General features: G+C 38.4%; 1 protein-coding gene across 13 annotated transcripts in view; it reads left to right on the forward strand.

Moving 5' to 3' along the window:
- The window catches only part of Fryl (FRY like transcription coactivator), a 230,725-nt gene that overhangs the window by 165,879 nt on the left and 45,363 nt on the right, over positions 1-19,483 (forward strand). For 9 of the 13 annotated variants that reach the window (XM_070012498.1, XM_070012504.1, XM_070012503.1 and 6 more), the window contains 13 exons: positions 63-217; positions 499-598; positions 1,748-1,916; positions 3,639-3,898; positions 4,708-4,848; positions 8,965-9,133; positions 10,809-10,893; positions 11,465-11,577; positions 12,538-12,688; positions 13,345-13,448; positions 16,085-16,270; positions 17,803-18,007; positions 19,077-19,198. In XM_070012498.1, coding sequence (XP_069868599.1) covers positions 63-217; positions 499-598; positions 1,748-1,916; positions 3,639-3,898; positions 4,708-4,848; positions 8,965-9,133; positions 10,809-10,893; positions 11,465-11,577; positions 12,538-12,688; positions 13,345-13,448; positions 16,085-16,270; positions 17,803-18,007; positions 19,077-19,198 — 1,960 coding nt within the window. The remainder of the gene's footprint in view (positions 1-62; positions 218-498; positions 599-1,747; positions 1,917-3,638; positions 3,899-4,707; positions 4,849-8,964; positions 9,134-10,808; positions 10,894-11,464; positions 11,578-12,537; positions 12,689-13,344; positions 13,449-16,084; positions 16,271-17,802; positions 18,008-19,076; positions 19,199-19,483) is intronic. The other 4 variants (XM_070012502.1, XM_070012511.1, XM_070012510.1 and 1 more) reach the window with 1 other exon arrangement.

Here is a 19,483-nt window from a genome sequence, read left to right on the forward strand (position 1 = left end):
AGAGGAGAGAATACACAAGCAAATAACATTCCTCTCCCTGGCAATTTGTGACCTTCCCTCAGGTTCATCATTTGGGCTGTGAAGCAGTCACGTTGCTGCTGGAGCTGAACCCTGATCAGAGCAACCTGATGTACTGGGCTGTGGACCGGTGTTACACGGGCTCCAAGAGAGTAGCAGCTGGCTGCTTTAAAGCCATCGCCAATGTATTCCAGAACAGGTACCCTGCGCACTGTGGCTTATTTTCCACTTAGACTTTTTTTTTTTTTTAAGAAAATGTCTCCTTTTTAATTTGGGAATACTAAAACATTTGTGTTTTTTCTCATTAAGTACTAGGGAAATTTATCCAGTAAGGCTAATGATCACCATAAGTTTGTTGTCCCTAAAGTTACCCCCTAGGCCTAGAAGATAAATATGCCCTAGCTCTTTGTACATGTTTTTTTAACTGGTATGCAGCCTCCAAACATTGTTATCTACCTAACATGTGAAATTTATCTTCAGGGATTATCAGTGTGACACAGTGATGCTCCTAAATCTAATACTGTTTAAAGCAGCTGACTCTTCTAGAAGCATCTATGAAGTTGCTATGCAACTTTTACAGGTTCGTAAACAGATGTTAATTAAAAGTTTTTTACTGAGGGTTTAATGAAACCTAATTTTTTTTCTTGCCTTTAAAACATACTAGTACAAATATTTCACTTTATTGTTCATTGTGAAGTATGTTACCACGTTCTGACTAGCATTAGAAAAAGAAGACGAAAGATAATATAGATATTTAAATCTGTAAGTACTAACTATTCAGAAGTATGTTATAGAAATATTATATTAGCACTTATATATTTACAAATACTAATTAATTAGGACAGAGTAGCAAGTAACTGTTAATGTCTGTTTTGGGAGCCATGTTAAGATAATTAGCTCATTCATGATACCTTATCATTTTCTCAGATTGCAGGTATATTATTATTATATAATATTTAACTTATTGAGCAAGAGTCTCTGATCTTACCAAGGACTTAAAGTGATTATAAAGGATGCTAATGTTACTAATGCTGATAGGACCTTCTTAGAAATTATACTTAATGCCTTTATTGATAAGAGAAGTAATGATAAAGTTTTACATATGCTGTACTATGAAAGGGAATTTTAATTTATCTGTGAAAAGCAAGGAACCTTTTTGAATCTTTTTCCACTATAAATATATTTTTGTGTGTGCCAGTCGTGGGGCTTGAAGTCAGGGTCTCAGCGCTCCCCCTCAGCTTTTTCCTCTGAAGGCTAGCACTCTACCACTTGAGCCACAGCTTCATTTCTGGCTTTTTGGTGGTTATTTGGAGATAAGAATCTCATGGACTTTTCTGTCCTGGCTAGCTTCAAACCTCAGTCCTCCGATCTCATCCTCCTAAGTAGGTAAGATTATAGTTACAAGCCACTGGTACTTGGCTACTATGCAGATTTTTTATAGTTATATTTTTTAACTAGATAAATGATAGATCCTTTTCGAGTAATTGTACATTAAGTGACTAGTTAATTAACCCATACCACTGACATTAAAGTCCAGTCATAAGTACTTTAGTTAATGTTAGTCTTTTGTAACCATCTCCTGGCATTACTAATTAACATTTCTTTTAATAGACATAAGCATATGATTTTTAAACTGGACTATTTCCTGGGGAAATGTTTTATAATTGTAGCTGAACTTCAGCTATCCCATAAAATACTAACTGAAGCTGATGGGATTGTCATCCTGTAGATTCTGGAACCGAAGATGTTTCGCTACGCTCATAAATTGGAGGTTCAGAGAACAGATGGAGTGCTCAGCCAGCTGTCCCCGCTGCCACATCTGTATTCTGTCTCATATTACCAGTTATCTGAGGAATTAGCAAGGGCATATCCTGAGCTCACACTCGCCATATTCTCAGGTATGACCAATGAGTGATTGGATATTCTGTCACTGTCACTTTTTTCTTCTTGGTGCTAGTACTGAGGTGTGAGCTCAGAGCCTCACATTCTTGCTTGGGTTTTTTGCTCAAGGCTGGCATTTTGACACTTGAGCCACAGCTAATGTAAGTCTTCAACACTTGGCATAAGTGCTGGTGAGATTCTTTATTATTTCCATCTTACTCATTTTTAAATGTACAGTTTTAGAAGTGTTGAGTATATGCAGTGTTGTGAATTATTATCACTAGAACTTTTTCATCCTGCAGAATTGAAGCTCTGTAGCCTTTTTCTTCTCTCTTAATCCCTGGTGCTTACCACTCTACATTTTTTGTTTGTTTGTTTTCGTCATGGGGCCTGAATTCTGGGCCCAGATGATGTTCCTCAGCATCTCAGCTTAAAGCTAGTGCTCTATCACTTGAGCCACAGTGCCCACTTCCCACTTTTTCTGTTTTTGTGGTGCTGAGGAATTGAACTCAGGGCCTCAATGCATGCAAGGCAAGCAGTCCACCACTGAGCCATTTTCCCAGCCCCCACTCTATATTTTTAAGAAATATACTACTGCAAATGTACAGTTGAAGTAGAATCTTAGGTTGTTATCATTGTTGTGACTGGATTATTTTGCATATCTTTGTCCACGTTGGAGCATGTCACAGGATTTTCCTCTCTTAGGGCTGTGAGATGTTCCATTGTATGTGACTATATCTTATTTATTTGGTCATTCATCTGTCAGTTGAGATTTGTGTTGCTTCCTCCACTGTTGTGAATAGTTCTTCTCATGGCCATGGGTGCACAAATATCTGTTTGAGCCTCTGTTTTCAATTATTTTTGGATGTATACTGAGTAGTGGGATTGCTTGATGGCAGGGGAACTACTTTTAACTCTGTGGGGGGTGGCATGGAAACTAGTTCTGGGACTTAAACTTAGGGACTTGTGCTCTGGCTCAGCCTTTTCCATTAGGGCTGACATTCTACAACTTGATCCATGATTCCTCTTCTGGCTTTTTGGTTGATTGAAAATAAGAATTTCTCAGATTTGTCTACCCATGCTGACTTCTAACCTCTGTCATCAGATCACAATTTTCTGAGTAGCTAGGACTATAAGCATGAGCCACTGGTACTGTTTGTTTTTTAACTTTTTGGAGGAACTATCATACTGCTTTCCATGCATTATGCACCATTTTACAATCTTATTAAACAAGAGATAGATAGATAGATAGATAGATAGATAGATAGATAGATAGATAGATAGATAGATAGATATTCCTAGCTCGGGACTTGAACTCACTGTCTGACACTTGATTTCTCTCATTAGCTGTTTCTTTACCATCTGAGCCATGCCTCCAAACCAAAATTTATTAATACTAGATAGAAGTACATATGACCAGGCACAGTGATTCACACATATAATCCCAGCACTTCAAATGCTGAGGAAAGAGAGTTTGAGGCCAATCTGAGCCACAGTAGCAAGACCTTGTCCCAGACATAATAAAACCAACCATAATTGTGTGATTTTATGTTAGCTGTTCATTTTCTTTATGATGCCATTGAGTGAGTTTTATTAAAAGGAGAAATAGCATTTGCCATTGTTCAATGTCGTGAAGAAAACCTGGTTTCTTAACCTTTAAGAAGGAGATGTTGAAATTCATCATAGGTCCAAGGACACCAGAATGACTCAGTTCTCTCGTTTGATTTGCTTGGCACTAGAGATCAGCCAGAGGATTCAGACAGCTCATCCAGCGGGCCGGCAGGTCATGCTGCACTACCTGCTACCATGGATGAACAACATCGAGCTGGTGGATTTGAAACCTCTGCCCACAGCAAGGCGGCAGGAGGATGAGGAAGATGAGTCCTTAAAAGACCGAGAACTCATGGTGACTAGCAGACGCTGGTTACGGGGAGAAGGCTGGGGATCCCCACAAGCCACTGCCATGGTTTTGAACAACCTGATGTACATGACGGCCAAGGTAAAGGGGGTTGCTGCACAGTTACGGAGTTGAGAGAAGGAAACATGGGCAGAACCTGGCAGAGATTAAATTATCCTAGAATAACCAAACAAAAATGAATTATAGAGTCCCTTAAACATTCAGACACACACACACACACACACCACCCCCCACCCCACCCCACCCCACCCCACCCCGCCCACCCCCCTGGCAGAGATTAAATTATCCTAGAATAACCACACACACACCCTGGCAGAGATTAAATTATCCTAGAATAACCAAACAAAAATGAATTATAGAGTCCCTTAAAAACATTCAGATACACATACACACACACAACCTTCTTGCTGGGCACTGGTGGCTGATGTCAATAATGCTAGCTAATCAGGAGGCTGAAATTTTGGACCAAGGTTTGAAGTAGCAGGAAAATCCATGATAGTTTTTTTGGTTTATTTTAAATCTCCAATTAACCAACAAAAATCCAGAAGTAGAGCTCTGGCTCAAATGGTAGAAAGCTAGTCTTGAGCGAAAAATGAACTGGACAGTACCAAGGCCCTGTGTTCAAGCCCCAGTACTGGCACCAAAAGAAAAAAACAACAAAACAAAACACTAAAAACCACCCACTCTCATCACATATTTCTTTTTGCCTTAACTGAAACCTTATGAGATTAGTGTAATTAATGTTCAGATTTATTGAAAGAATTGTTCCTCTAATGTCTGGAAAAGATGAAAAATAGCTGTGAAAATGTTACTTGTGAATGTTTATGGTGTGATAAGTGTGGCTTTGATTGTGTACTCAGTACTGAAGTGTGTTGTGTCTGCTCCTGTAGTACGGGGATGATCTGGCCTGGTCAGAGGTGGAGAATGTGTGGACCACACTTGCAGATGGCTGGCCGAAGAACCTGAAAATCATTTTGCACTTTTTGATCAGTATTTGTGGGGTGAATAGCGAACCAAGCCTCTTGCCTTACGTATGTATTAAGTTCACTTAACTTTTAAATATCAGCAAGTTAGTAAATTGTAGTTTAAAGGCAAAAAGGAGAATAAAACCAAGAAACCGTAGCTGACTGGAGGGATGAAGTGACACTTGAGAGAAAATGAAATTGAAGTGGAGACCACCACATTGGGTGCATTTATAGTTTGCAGCAGCTGGCACTGAAACAGAAAAGCTCAGTTTCAAGATCTGTCTGTAGCCAGCAAGAGAAAGCCTAGGAAGAGAGGAAAGGAGAAATAGAGAACTTAAAACTGCCCAGGTTTAGGAAACACACTAAACTTACCAGTCATGAGGGGTAAGTTGAATGTACACACAAGCACCCACATCTCCCACATGGCAGCAACTCCCAGAAGTCTGTTCTCGAGGGCTAGTTCTTCGGCCTGGTGCTTCAGAGTCCTTGCACATCCCACGTTAAGCTAGCTGTTAGCATGGCGGTAGCCAGCCTTTTCTGATATGAACTGTTCTCCCAGCATATCTCTGGGTTAGGATTCTTTGAGACGCACTGGGAAAAATGGGTGTATGGTCCCAGATCCCATGATGCCACAGTACCTTTTGGATCACTTCCCATTCCTCTTGCCCTTCAGCCATGGTGATACCCTTGTGGCCCACTCTCACACCAGGCATCCCGCCCTTAGGACCTTTGTACTTCTCTTTCTTGCCATACTGTTTATTCCTCATTTCCTTCAGGTATTTCCTCAGGTGCCAATTTTCTCTCAGATCTCTTCTGTCCATCCTATTGTATACTTCAAGTGGCCTCCCCATGCGCACACTCTTCCTCTCTGAGGCTTGCCTGCACTCAAACTTGCAATCCTCCTGCCTCCAACTTCATGAGAGGCTACAATTACAGGAATGTACCACAATGCTTGGCTTCTTAGTCACTATTTTTTTTTTGTTTTTTGTTTTTTGCTTATGTGGTGCTGAGGAATCGAACCCAGGGCCTCAGGCATGCAAGGCAAGCGCTCTACCACTGAGCCACCTTCCCAGCCCTTAGTCACTATTTTTAATCACTTTTTTAATGCGTTTATTGTAAAAATACTGTATAGAGGGGTTACAGTTACATGAGCTAAGTAATGAGTACACTTCCTATCAAGCATTGTTGCTTCCTCCTTTGTTTTTCCCCTACCATCCCTTCCCTCCCACCTCCATAACTACACACACATCCCCGCTGCCGCCGCCTAAATTGTAAAGCTCAGGTTTTGGGGTTTTTTTTTGTTTTTATTGTGAAAATACCGTACAGAGGGGTTACAATTACATGGGCAAGATAATGAGTACATTTCTTACCAAGCATTGTTGCCTTGTCCTTTGTTTCCCCTTCCCATCTCCCCTACCCCCCCCCCAAGTTCATTTTTCAACATAGTGTCTTGTACATCTCATGGTTACAATGGGTCAACCTGTATCCCTATTTAAACGATTTGTTTTTTCCCTTCCCCTCCACAAATTAGAGAAGTGTATATACAAGATGCAGGGCACTCTGGGGGAGGGACATACAAAGAAACAAAAAAAATCACATGGTACATTATAAATACATTAGAAACAATACCTATCTTGGGATTCATTTCATTTAACATCATCTTTTTTTTATTGTGAAAATACTATACAGAGGGGTTATAATTACATGGGCAAGGAAATGAGTACATTTCTTATCAAGCATTGTTGCCTCCTCCTTTGTTTCCCCTTACCATCTCTTTCCATCCCCCCCTCATCCCCTTCCTCTCCACTCCTTCTCCCCCACCAAAGTTGTAAAGTTCATTTTCAACATAACATCTTGTACATCTCATTGTTGCAATGAGGCCACCTGTATCCCTATTTAAACAATTTATTTTTTCCCTTCCCCTCCCCAAAGTATACCAACATCAAATACAGTGAAAACAGGGGTTATACCATGGGGGAGGGACATACAAAGCAACAAAACAATCACCTTATAAATACGTTAGAAACAATCACAAGAAAGAAAAAACATTTGAGTCCTTATCTTGGGGTTCATTTCACCTAACATCAACTTATCTGACCTTTTCTGCTTGACTCAGACATATACTAGTTATTGCAAATAAGGGAAACCATGGGACCTATGTTTCTTTGAGCCTGGCTTACTTCACTTAATATAATTTTTTCCAAGTCTTTCCATTTCCTAACAAATAGGGCAATGTCATTCTTTCTGATGGAGGCATAGAATTACATTGTGTATATATACCACATTTTCTTGATCCATTCATCTACTGAGGGGTGTCTGGGTTGGTTCCATATCTTAGCTATGGTAAATAATGCTGCAATAAACTAGGTCAAGTGTGGCACCAAAAGCAATTAACTCTTTTATCTACATTATTCTATTTCATTTTAGAATAAATCCTAATTTATTTGGTAAATTTTGCAGGGAGAATAGTAATGACTTCAAAACCACACAGCCATATAGGCTTTAATAAGGCTGTAATTCTGCAATTTAGTAGGACTAGAACTCCAAACCACATCTGTTTGTGAAGTTAGTGAAAGCTTCCTGGAGAAGAGAGTAGAGTTGAGGCTGGAATGCCAACAGAGGGATCTTTAGTGGGACACAGCAAGGACCCTAAGGCAGGAGTGCACACCACATGTTCAGATGGGACTGATCCACAGAACAGAGAATTAGTGAACTGAGCATTTGGGTAGGAAGTGCAGTGTGAGGTCAGTTATCCCTGAATACCCATGAGAAGATGTTAAATATGATTTAACATTTCACTAGGCAGTTCTCTAAAGTATGGATGCTTATGTTTCTGTGTGCGTATGGGCCATCTGGAGATCTTGACTCTGGAAATAAATCTAGTATGTTCCAGATGGTGATAACATGTACTACTAGAACAACATTTTTTTTTTTTTTAATCTTCCCGTCCCTCCTCCCTGGTGCTGGGGCTTGAACTCAAGGTCTGGGTACTATCCCTTACTTTTTCCCCTCATGACTACTGCTCTACCATTTGACCACAGCCCTACTTCCAGCTTTTTGGTGGTCAATTGGAGATAAGAATCTCATAGACTTTTCCTGCCTGAGTTGGGTTCAAACTGCAGTCCTCAGATCTCAGGCTCCTAAGTAGCAGTTCCTGGCTGTTTAGGTCCACATTTTGAGTAGAAATAAAATGCTTTATACATCTTTTTTTTTTTTTTTTTGATCCAGTCGTGGGCCTGAACTCTGGGCCTAGGCGCTGTCCCTCAGCTCTTCAGCTCAAGGCTAGTGCTCTACCACTTGAGCCACAGTGTCACTTCCGTTTTTTTTTTTCTGCTTATATGGTGCTGAGGAATTGAACCCAGGGCCTCATGCATGCAAGGCAAGCGCTCTACCACTGAGCCACCTTCCCAGCCCCATATGCTTTATAAATCTTAAATCAGCCATCTGAACAACTGAATGACATAAGTACTATAATTGCCCCCCTTCTGTAGATGAGAAAATGGCAAGTAATTTTGCAAATGGCATAAGCCAGAAGTTAGAGATCTGCACTCTACCCCATACAGGGCACTCTGTGTGGGCTGGTTCTAGTTCTTCCTTGCTGTAATGACATCTCTGCTGCTTTGTTCAATACAGAGAAGGAGGATGTTGAACTAAAAGATAAATCCTGAACTTGCAGGCTGACTTGGTAAATATCAAAGAATTTTAGGATGATATTAAACACTGAAAGCATAAACAGAAATTTACATAGAGAAGTTTTTTTTCTTTTTTATAAACAAGAAGCAAAGGAATATCATAAAACCATGTGTCTAGCTGGGGACTGGTGGCTCATGCCTGTAAATCCTAGCTACTCAAGAACCTGAATCTGAGGATTGTGGTTCAGCGCCAGCCTGGGTACAAAAGTCCATGCAGCTCATGTCCAGAAAACCAGAAGCAGAACTATGGCTCAAGTGATAGTGTTAGCCTTGAGCAAAAGATCTCAGGGACAGCACCAGGCCGCAAGATCAAGCCCCAGAACTGATGGGGAAACAACAACAAAAAAGCTATGTGCCTGTTGATAGCCTGTTCCTGAGTACATTGTGTTTATTCCTCTTCCACTGGAAGCTGGACTTTCATTAAATGTATCTGGACACATTTATGAGATCAAATTTTTGCTTTTTTCTCTTCCATACAACTTTTGTGCAGGTGAAGAAAGTTATCGTTTATTTAGGTAGAGACAAAACGATGCAGTTGCTAGAAGAGCTGGTGAGTGAGCTACAGCTGACGGACCCTGTCAGTGCAGGGGTCACTCACATGGACAACCCCCCCTACTACCGCATCACTTCCAGCTGCAAAGTCCCCTCTGTCACCTCAGGTAAGGCACACAAATCTGCGGCTAGTAGCAGAAGACACATCTGTTTTCACACGTGTCAGTGCATTTCCTTACCATTACTGAGAAATCGTAATCAGATAAGAGTCATGCATAGTAACTAATTTGATAAGGTTTGGCAAATCCTCATAGAGCTAAAAAAATTTGACTGTATAAGAATTGTTTTATACTCTTGAGCGATAAAGCCTTATTCTGAATTAAAATAGAAATAAATATCCCTGTGGAATGAAATTTTTTTAATGTAATAGGCATGTTAAATTTATAAAATTTATATAAATTATTTTATAAATTATTTGTCGATCCATTATAATAATTTGATATTTATATATCAGACAGTAAATCTAATTGAGTAAAAATTCTACAGTTTTCTGTAGTAAATTGACAAATTATAGTTACATTATTATAAAATACAAAGTATTGTGATTTATACATGTGATATGGAATCATTAAGCAAACTAACATCTTAACATAACTTAAACACTTATTAACAGTATTTTCAGTTGAAGAAATTACCTCTATAAGGGAATAATCTCCAATGAACATTATAATATCTAAGCTATTGTAGACAAAATTTCTGTTAAACTTTTTTGCTTAGTTTGTACTAAATGCATGTCAATAATATTGTATAAATCAAGATATATATGTCTTTATAATTTACTTGTTTTTTATCAAACCTTGTGTCCTAATTTCTAGATGATTCCTAATATCTCTTCTATTGAAGTTTTTCATTTCTTGAAACTTTTTTTAAATTCCTAAGCATTTTGTTGTTGTTTTTAATTTTTTAATTTTTATTGTAAAAGTGATACACAAAGAGGTTAGTTACATAAGTCAGGTAATGAGCCTATGAGTTTTTTAATTAGGATTTTTAAAATAGTATCCAATTCATGTTTCATGGTTACACAGTTTTTTTCTGTATCTAATAAGTTATATAAGTTTTCTTTTTCCAGCTGAAGTTCCTGTTTTCTTTGTATTGCTGCTTGTTCTGATTTATTTTCATGAAGCTTTCCTTGCAAGCCTACTAATTCTAGACTTGTCTTTTCATTAGGAGTAAAACCTTACCAGCTCTAGAAGTATAGCTGGAACTTATTGACTGCATCCTTTGCTAAGTGATATCACTATTAGTAATAATCTCAGTAGAAGGTGTGTATGTTTATCTGTGGATTACGTTATCCACAAACATGCACACTGTCTTCCAGCCTCCAAAAGGCCAATGGGTAGGAAGGGTACAGGGTAGGAGAGGTGATTTCAGTGTGTCCTAGTTCAGAAACCTCTAAAGAACTCATTACAAAAGACTCTTAGGAAACAAGCCATTCAGAATACTGAGTACCTCTTTAGACTATCAAACAATTCTATTTGCAGCACGGCTGTCAACCCCTACAGGTGCTCTGTGCTCATCCCCCAGCCTTGAGGAGGTGCAACATTATAAAAGCTTCTTAGCTTCCCTCACTTCCTGCCATTGTAACACTTAATTACTTCTTTGTCTACTTGTTGTCAAGCGGCCAATAATGTACTGCTGATGTCTCTTTTTCTTCTGTGTCTTTATGAGTACATTCTTTTTTTAAAAATCAGTTTGCTTTCATTTCAATGGAGTTTTTGACTGACATCTTTTGTCTTTTTCTATCTTCTAAGTTAACAGGGACTGTTTTATTTTCCATGACAGGAACTACTTCTAGTAGCAATACAATGGTAGCTCCCACAGATGGCAACCTTGACAATAAGCCCATAAAAGAGAACCTAGAGGAGAGGTAATTCCTTCTCTTTTCTTCTTTAACCTTTCAGTGTGACAGATACTGATTGTCATCACAGTTACTGGTAATTTCTGCCTTGGAATGTGTATTTCCTTGTGTTACATTCAGTGGAAGAAATGTTTCCATTTGGAAAAATTTTCACATTGACCTTGAAAATGTAAAGATGCTGATATACTCGGTTTCTTAATATTCAGTAAGGAAAGGTGAAAAGGTGGAATATGATGTCATTGCCCCAATGCCCCCATTGCTGGAGACTGAACCTAGGTCTTCACTCACATCTCACAAAGCCCTCTGCCCAAGGTTCATCCTCAGACACAATAAGTCATCCTTCCATTTGCTTTCCTTTCAAGGCTTTTCTAAATGAGTATGTTTTAAATAAAGTAGATTTCAGGAGACTCCCTACTTTATAAGCTTACGCTTTTAAGAGATCGAAATTAATATATGCTAACATAAACTTTTGCTAGGATGTTGTGCCTTGTGTGTTTCTCTAAACACTAAAGAGTTGAACATAAAGTACAGATACCATTTTACCATGAACTGTGATCGACTTCCCTTCTTGTTCCTGTAGCTATGTGCATCTGGACATCTACAGTGGACTGAACAGTCACTTAAACCGCCAACATCACAGACTAGAATCTCGGTACAGTAGCAGCTCTGGAGGATCTTATGAAGAAGAAAAAAGTAATACATTCCAAATGTCTTTATAAAACCTTGTTGATGAGATGTGTTGTTGATTGTATTAAAGTTAATAAACTGTATTTTTCCAGAAAATTATTTTTAAAAATGTATATAACTGCCACTAGTGGTGTTCCAATCTAACCTGAAGCAATTTAAATAGTGAGTAAGAAGCCCAAACAAATGCTTTTCTTAAGAAGAATCAAAAGGAAGTAGAATTGGTTTTGAAGAAGCATCATAGGGCAGAAGCAACCTGCTCTTTTTGAACAGGTTTGCTTTTTTCTGTACAGATTCTCATTTTTCTAACATGTACTTGCTTGGATTGCCAAGGGAGTCATTCACTGGAGTCTCATTGTAACATTAAGGTAGGTAGAAGAAAAGTTCAAGTTTTTCAACCAGGAAGAAACCCTGGAGGTGATCTGGCCCAATCTCCATTTTGTGCATGATGGAACTGAGGTCCAGAGAGGTTAAGTGACTTACCTATGTCACACAGAATTCACATTTCCTGACATTTTTTTACTGCACCCTGCAGCCCAACTGTGGTAGAACAGATTGCTGTACCAGCTGGGTTTGTGTTGGCCCAGGAAATTTAAGCCAGATAGGCAGCTTCACCTAGACGGTGATCTGGCTTGGTCATCATTTGAGCAATCATAAGGAGGACCAATGCAATTTTGTTTTGATATAAAGGATGGAATCTGCAGTGATAGATCTATCTGTCATCTGTTCATCATCTATCTATCTCTGTTTGTTTCTTCCCCTGGTCCCCACCTCTACCTCTGTCTCTTCCCTCTGCCTAATTTGATAATATCTGTACCCAGGTCTTCCTAGCAAACATATATCAAAATAGTGGGAAATTATATTTGATCACTTTCCAATGCTATAAATAGTTGTTGATGTCTTACTAGAGTTTGCTTATATTGGCAGAAATGAGATGGTGTAGAAAATGAGATCATTTTATTTTGATAGGTGATTCAATGCCACTTTATTCTAATTGGCGACTGAAAGTGATGGAGCATAACCAAGGAGAGCCACTGCCCTTCCCACCAGCTGGAGGCTGCTGGTCACCACTGGTGGATTACGTGCCTGAAACGTCAACACCTGGATTACCTCTTCACAGGTGGACTAGAGCATCACTCCTATTCACATGGGCCACGCTGCTGCTGAGCACTGCAGCTTTCCTCTTGCTATCTGACAACACAGAACAGAAGCCATCTTCTTTATCGAGATACTGAACCAAATTAGTCTAACGGCTTTCCATTTTATGAAATCTAAAAAATTTGGTACTTTAACTGTGCGATTGATAGTGTAAGATCTAATTCTGCTGCTGCTTTTCTGGGTGTCTGGCATAGTTACTTGACCTTTCTGGGACCCAGTTACTACATCTGAAAAAAATGTGACTTTTTTGTAGTCAGCACTTCTATTTTGAATTGACGTCCCCTGAGTAAAATCACACTAGAACAATGTCTGCATTCTTTCAGAATTTAGCAATGCACCAAATCTGTGTTGAACACCTACTTTGTGGCAAGGAATGAGCCGGGTTTTAAGGTTGAAAGATAAAATGAAGACCTTGACTCAAGGACCTCTAAGCCCGTATTTTTTATTCTAAGCTGTCACTTTTAACAGTTTCTTCAGCTGCATTGGTTATTCCTTTTGTTTCCTTGAGAAGTATTTTTGCCATTAAATACAATCCTCAAGTCTTTAAATGATTTGTTCAAACCTTTGACCAGGTTCCTCAGATCTGGTAAATCATTGATTATAGTCTCTTTGTCACAGGTGTAACATCGCGGTGATCCTTTTGACTGATCTGATCATTGATCACAGTGTGAAGGTGGAATGGGGAAGCTATCTCCATCTTCTTCTTCATGCAATTTTTATAGGTAAGAAATTCCATTGTTCAGTTTCTTCATTTTATGTTTATATGACAATTTAAAGGACATTTAAAAGAAAGCTTTTAGACATTTCTATTATTTCCATGATACTTTGCCAGTCTAAGGGGGAGTTATTCTCATCCTGATTTCTTTTCCTCTGTTTTTTGTTGTTGGTACTGGGGTTTAAATTCATCCTCCAGTGTACTCAGCTTAGTTGCTCAGCTGGTGCTCTACCACTTGAGCTACATTTCAAAACCTTGCTCTTTGCAGGTTATTTTGAAAACAGAGTCTCATGAAATTTCCTACCTAGGCTGGCATCAAATCATGATCCTTCCAATCTCAGCCTCCTGAGTAGTTAGGATTAAAGGCATGAGCCACTGGCACTCAGCACATTTTTTTCCTATTAATATACATTAATAATATTAGTATTAATTAGTATACATTATGATGATTCTGTAGATATGTACAATGTATTTAGAAAAAGTTCACTGTCTCTACAATATTCCCTTGGCTCCCTCTCCACCTTTCTGGACAGTACCAAATGGATTTCCTCATGCTTTCTTCATGTCTACATATGTAATGTACTTTGCTCTTCTTCACCATTGAACTGCTCCTTCACCCTACCTGCTCCTTCTAATCCCATCCCCCAACAATTTCCCTTTTATACTTATGCCCCATTACTATTACTACTTTCAAGATCATCTTTCCTTTAGGTCTGGATTCCATATATAAGTGCAAACATGAGATATTTGGCTTTTTAGGTTTAGCTTATCTCACTCAACATGCAAACCTTAGCCTTATTTCCAATCACAAGTATGTTTATTTGCAGCCATGGGATCAAACTCAGGCCTGTACATGTGAAGAAAGCCCTCTACCACTGAGATGTCCTTATCCATGTTCTCCCCGAGTTATCCCTATTCTTATTCCTATCCTGTGCCCCCTGAAATCCCCCAAACCAACACGTGTACACTCTGTCAGGCAAAATTCTGTAATTCAAACAGAAATTATCTATAGGATCAGAAACTACCAGGGTGAATGGAAAATGCAAATATATTGTGTTTTTCACTGTTGAACAGTGATATTATTCCTGAAACTCCAAGTGCAACTAACAAATGAGCTCTATCGTGACTTTAAAAAAAACAAAACTTTGTTGCTTTTAGGATTGGCTTCCTGCAGCAAATCAAGGTAGTGATCTTCTTGTGCTTGCTGGCTGGTATTCAACCACTAACCCATACCTCCAGCCATATTTTTTGCTATTTATTTTTAGGATAAGGTCTTGCTTCCTCTGTGTCACTGAATCCAGCTTCCACTGTGGAGATGGAGTCTTGGATTTTTCAGCTGGAGCTGGCCTAGAGTCATGATCCTCCTGATCTTAGCCTCTCAAGTAGCTAGGATTATTTATAAGCATAGGCCCTTGGCACCTAGCAGTTCAGACATTTTATACTACTTGCTGGATGCACGTGCGTGTGTATGCACTTGCATGCGCAAGCACACATAGACACACACATATACACACACAAAGCCTACCCTTCAAGTTTTTGCATTTATATTTAGTATATAGTATAACAGGAATAATTTCCATGCCATCACTGAATTTTGGGCCTGAAACAAATTTAAAACTTACTGTGATTCTCAGACTATTTAGTCTGGGGTCTGAGAATGTGGCTCAATGGTAGAGTGCATGCCTTGCATGGACCCTGGTTTCAATTCCTTAGCACCACATAAGCAGAAAAAGCTGGAAGTGGCGCTGTGGTGGAGCACGAGCCTTGAGCTGAAGAGCTGAGGGACAGCGTCCAGGCCCAGAGTTTAGGTCCCACAACCAACAACAAGAAAAACAAAAAAAGAGACTATTTAGTCTGAAAGAAGAGAAAACAGAAAGAAAAAAATAAAAAGACAGAGGATAAATAATTTTGAAATGCATTGCAATTATATATGAAAATAGCATAAGAGCCTGATGAAAGCTAATAACCAAGCGGAGGGGCTTAGAAAGAGAAACGGGCTCTGTCAGGGTGGGATCTAGGGAGGGAAGAGGCTAACAAGGAGAGTAAAAGATGATGAACTTGGTGTAAGTAAATCGTTTGCATCTATGAAAATAATACAGTGAGCATGAGATTGGAAATGTTCACCCCATATAACTAATGTAAAAAACAAAACAAAATAAGGTGATTCTTCCTATGACAGTAGGCTTCTATAATGTAGGCTTCTATAATGTACATTTCTATAATGTAGAGAACAATAAAAAATAAGGCATGTAATGCCTCATATTCTGTGTATCCAGTGGACATATGATTCACCGGATTCATGGATTTGACTAACCATGTTTGTAAATGTTCTGGGGGAGTGTTTGGGAGAAGTGTGGGATTTGTGTCTATAGTGAACACGTCTATCTTTTTTTTCATTATTTCCTAGTCAGTATTATGTTGCAACTGTTTTCTGGGTGTTACACGTAACCTCCAGTTGAGTATAAAGGAGGAGGTGTGCTATATGCAGATATTCCTCCATTTATAAGAGACTTACGCATTGATGGTAATTGGTGGAACCAGTTCCCTAGGTTGACGGAAATTTCTGCCTTTCTTTGACATGAGTTTGGCAGCAAGTATGCTCATTTCTTCTGAGTGATGATGATTTTTCTGTGTCCTTTTCAGGGTTTGATCACTGCCACCCTGAGGTGTATGAACATTGTAAACGCCTGCTTCTGCACTTATTAATAGTGATGGGACCCAACAGTAACATCCGAACTGTTGCTTCTGTCCTACTCAGGAACAAGGAGTTCAATGAGCCCAGGGTGCTGACAGTCAAACAAATTGCACACTTAGATTATACTTTCACAGGTATTTATTTACTTTACATCTATAATTTTAAACAAGAACTATTCTTCAATACTATGGAATTCAGTGACGTACTAGAATAAAACAGCATTTCATATACTAACTAAACTTTTAAAATTATTATTATTTATTTATTATCATACTGTTTTAAATGCCATTTTGTTATTTATTCGCCAGTTAATGAATACATTAAACTAGAACATTTGGGTCTTTATTGCTCTTAAGGACCTCGTATCACACAAAATTTATGCTTTGAATGTGTTTGTTGAACTTACAATGAAAGTGCTTCATAGATTGAGTGCTATTTACGAAAATTTGGTGATTTATATTAGATTGCTTCCACTCCCAAAATTAAAAAAATGATCAAGTTGGGCATGAAAATTCATATTCAATTGATTATCTTTGCTGCATTTAAAATCTTACATATTTTGAAGGTCCAGTTATTGAGACTGTAGTATAAAAGTGATTTCCCTGTCTGTTTTTTTTGTTTCTCTTGTCCTTTACTATCAGAGTTCCTCGGGTTCTTTCCTGATGGCTCCCACCTTGTTCCACTCAGTCATATCATCAGGCTAAAAACAGATTGAAATAAAATTATCCTTTTTAAAAAATTATTTAAAACCTTGTCATTTACCCAAAAGCATATAATTAGTAAGAAAGTAGTTTTTGGAAACTTTTAAAAGCAAGCTTTTAAAACTATGTAACCTTTTTAAAACTACGTTTAAAGTAAGATTTTTTAAACTATTGTTATAAGAAAAATAGAATAAAACATACTGCTTTTTTCAATGTTAATTCGCTTTATTTAAAATTCCATATTTGGTGTTTGCTTTTTTTTTTTTTTTTTTGTCAGGTGTGGGGCTTGAACTCTAGGCTTAGGTGCTGTCCCTATGCTTTTCACTCAAAGCAAGTGCTCTACCACTTGAGCCACAGCACCACTTCTGGTTTATTGGAGATAAGAGTCTCACGGACTTTTCTGCCTGAGCTGGCTTTGAACCATGATCCTCAAATCTCAGCCTCCTAAGTAGCTTAGAATTACAGGCATGAGCCACCAGCACCCATCTGGTTGTTTGCATTTTAGTCTTCTTTTGCCATTTTGTGAATATAGTATTCAATAATAACTTGGAATAATATTTGCTGCTTTACTATAGATATTAGAAATAGATACTAAAATACTTTTTAAATAAAATGAGTCAAAACATAGACTTTTCCACAAGGAATTAAAAATCAGTTCGTATTACAGAAAAGGGGCTTGTTTAATAAAGGTTGATAAAATATTAAGTAATTGGCACTTGCGTTGGGTTTTTGGCAGATGGCAGCAGAGAACTGCCTGCTAAATGCAGATTGCTGAGTTACTAATCTGCTGCAAACAAATTCACTTACTGTGATTGTGCTTCTGAGGGTCATCAGCAGAGCCGAGTTACATCTGCTCGCACAGACGGAAGCCCTCCGTGTCTATGAGGGTCCATGGATAGGGTAGTTCTGTAAGTGTCCTGTAGATTCTTCCTGTGTGGTTACTCATGACAAGCTTTCTCTTTCAGCAGGCATTAATGATTTTATACCTGATTACCAGCCCTCCCCTATGACCGACTCAGGGCTTAGCTCAAGTTCTACCTCTTCTAGTATCAGCTTAGGAAACAACAGCGCTGCCATTTCACACCTGCACACCACCCTTCTCAACGAGGTGGACATCTCAGTGGAACAAGATGGAAAAGTCAAAACCCTCATGGAATTCATTACCTCAAGGTAATGCAGCTCTTACCATCCCAACAGTTAAGCCATGTTTGTACAAATTGGTATCATGTGGTATTTTGAAGATCATGATGCAATTAGATGCTTTCTTATTTTACATGGATAGTGGTTACTAACTGCGAAAGAGAATACACTATTGTCTGAATGTATAAATACTCTAGTTTCCTTCATTATCAACCAGCCAGCAAATGCTTATGTATAGTCTACTCTAGGCAAAATACTGTAACGCCAAAGAAGATAAGATGGGAAGAAGGGATATAGTGTCCCACAGAAAAAGCCAAAGCACTGGGTCATGGGGAAGCAAAAGATGTTTGGAAATAGGAGTAATCCATTCTGGCTGATATACTGAGAAAGAGTTTTTCTAGACAAGCTTTCATTAAAACTCTTTTAAAAAGTCAAGCTGGAAAGCCATGAAACCAAGCCCTGTGGTTATAGATGATATTAAAACAATCAGTGAGCTAGTATTCTACCAGCTACATGGCATGTAGTGTAAAGGTAAGAGCACTTACCTCGCATGTGAGTCCCTTGGTTCAGTCCTCCACTCTGGACATTGAGCTAAATGAGGAGGGGGAGAAGGATAATGCATTTGTGTAGAAAAGCAGCCTCAGAGCAGTGAATAGCGTACCCATGTACAAGGTATTGAAGGCACTTGGAACGTAAGCCTAGCCACAGTGGTGGCCTTGAGACTACAACAGTTTGGGGGGGATTAAGTAACTTGTTTTCTTTGCATTGAACAGATAAATAATCTTCTTTGCCTTATCTGGACACAATCTAGCCTTTACAAATTAAGTTTTGCTTGTGACACTTTTATAGTAACCAATAGACAAATACATCATCTTTTTCTTTTACTTTTTAGAAAATTTAATGTTATTGAAAGTCATTGTTGAAATTATGCATTTCTTTCAACTATTCCATATCCATATATACAAATAATAAAAATAGACCATAACCTGCTGTTGAGTTATTCAACTGATATCCATTCTACTTGTTTAAGCACAGTTTAGGGGAGTAAAACTTAAAAGAAAGTTATAAACAAGGAAATTCCTGTATTCTCTGTTTTTAGGAAAAGGGGGCCTCTTTGGAACCATGAGGATGTCTCTGCCAAGAACTCCAGCATAAAGAGTGCTGAACAGTTAACTACATTTTTGAAACATGTGGTTTCTGTTTTTAAGCAGTCAAGCTCAGGTATCTTTCAGTAACTATTTTTAGAAAATAATTGTTTTAATGGGATGTTTTAATGTGCTGTTGAAATTGTGATAAAACAGCTGAAAGTAGATTGTTGTTCATGTCTGAATCAAAATTTTTTAGCAAAGTTTTTTTTAACTTGTTAATGATTACAGGTCTGTTCTAGTTGTAGAAACATTAAGTTATTATTTAAACATAAGAATCTTACCTGTGTAATGTTAGGGTCCTTAGTTTTGTGGGTGATCACATCATAAAATTGTAATTGAGAATTATGGAAATTTATAT

The sequence above is a fragment of the Dipodomys merriami genome, unplaced genomic scaffold, assembly GCF_024711535.1.
Source record: "Dipodomys merriami isolate MVZ:Mamm:240054 unplaced genomic scaffold, mDipMer1.0.p SCAF_9, whole genome shotgun sequence".
Lineage (NCBI taxonomy): Eukaryota > Metazoa > Chordata > Mammalia > Rodentia > Heteromyidae > Dipodomys > Dipodomys merriami.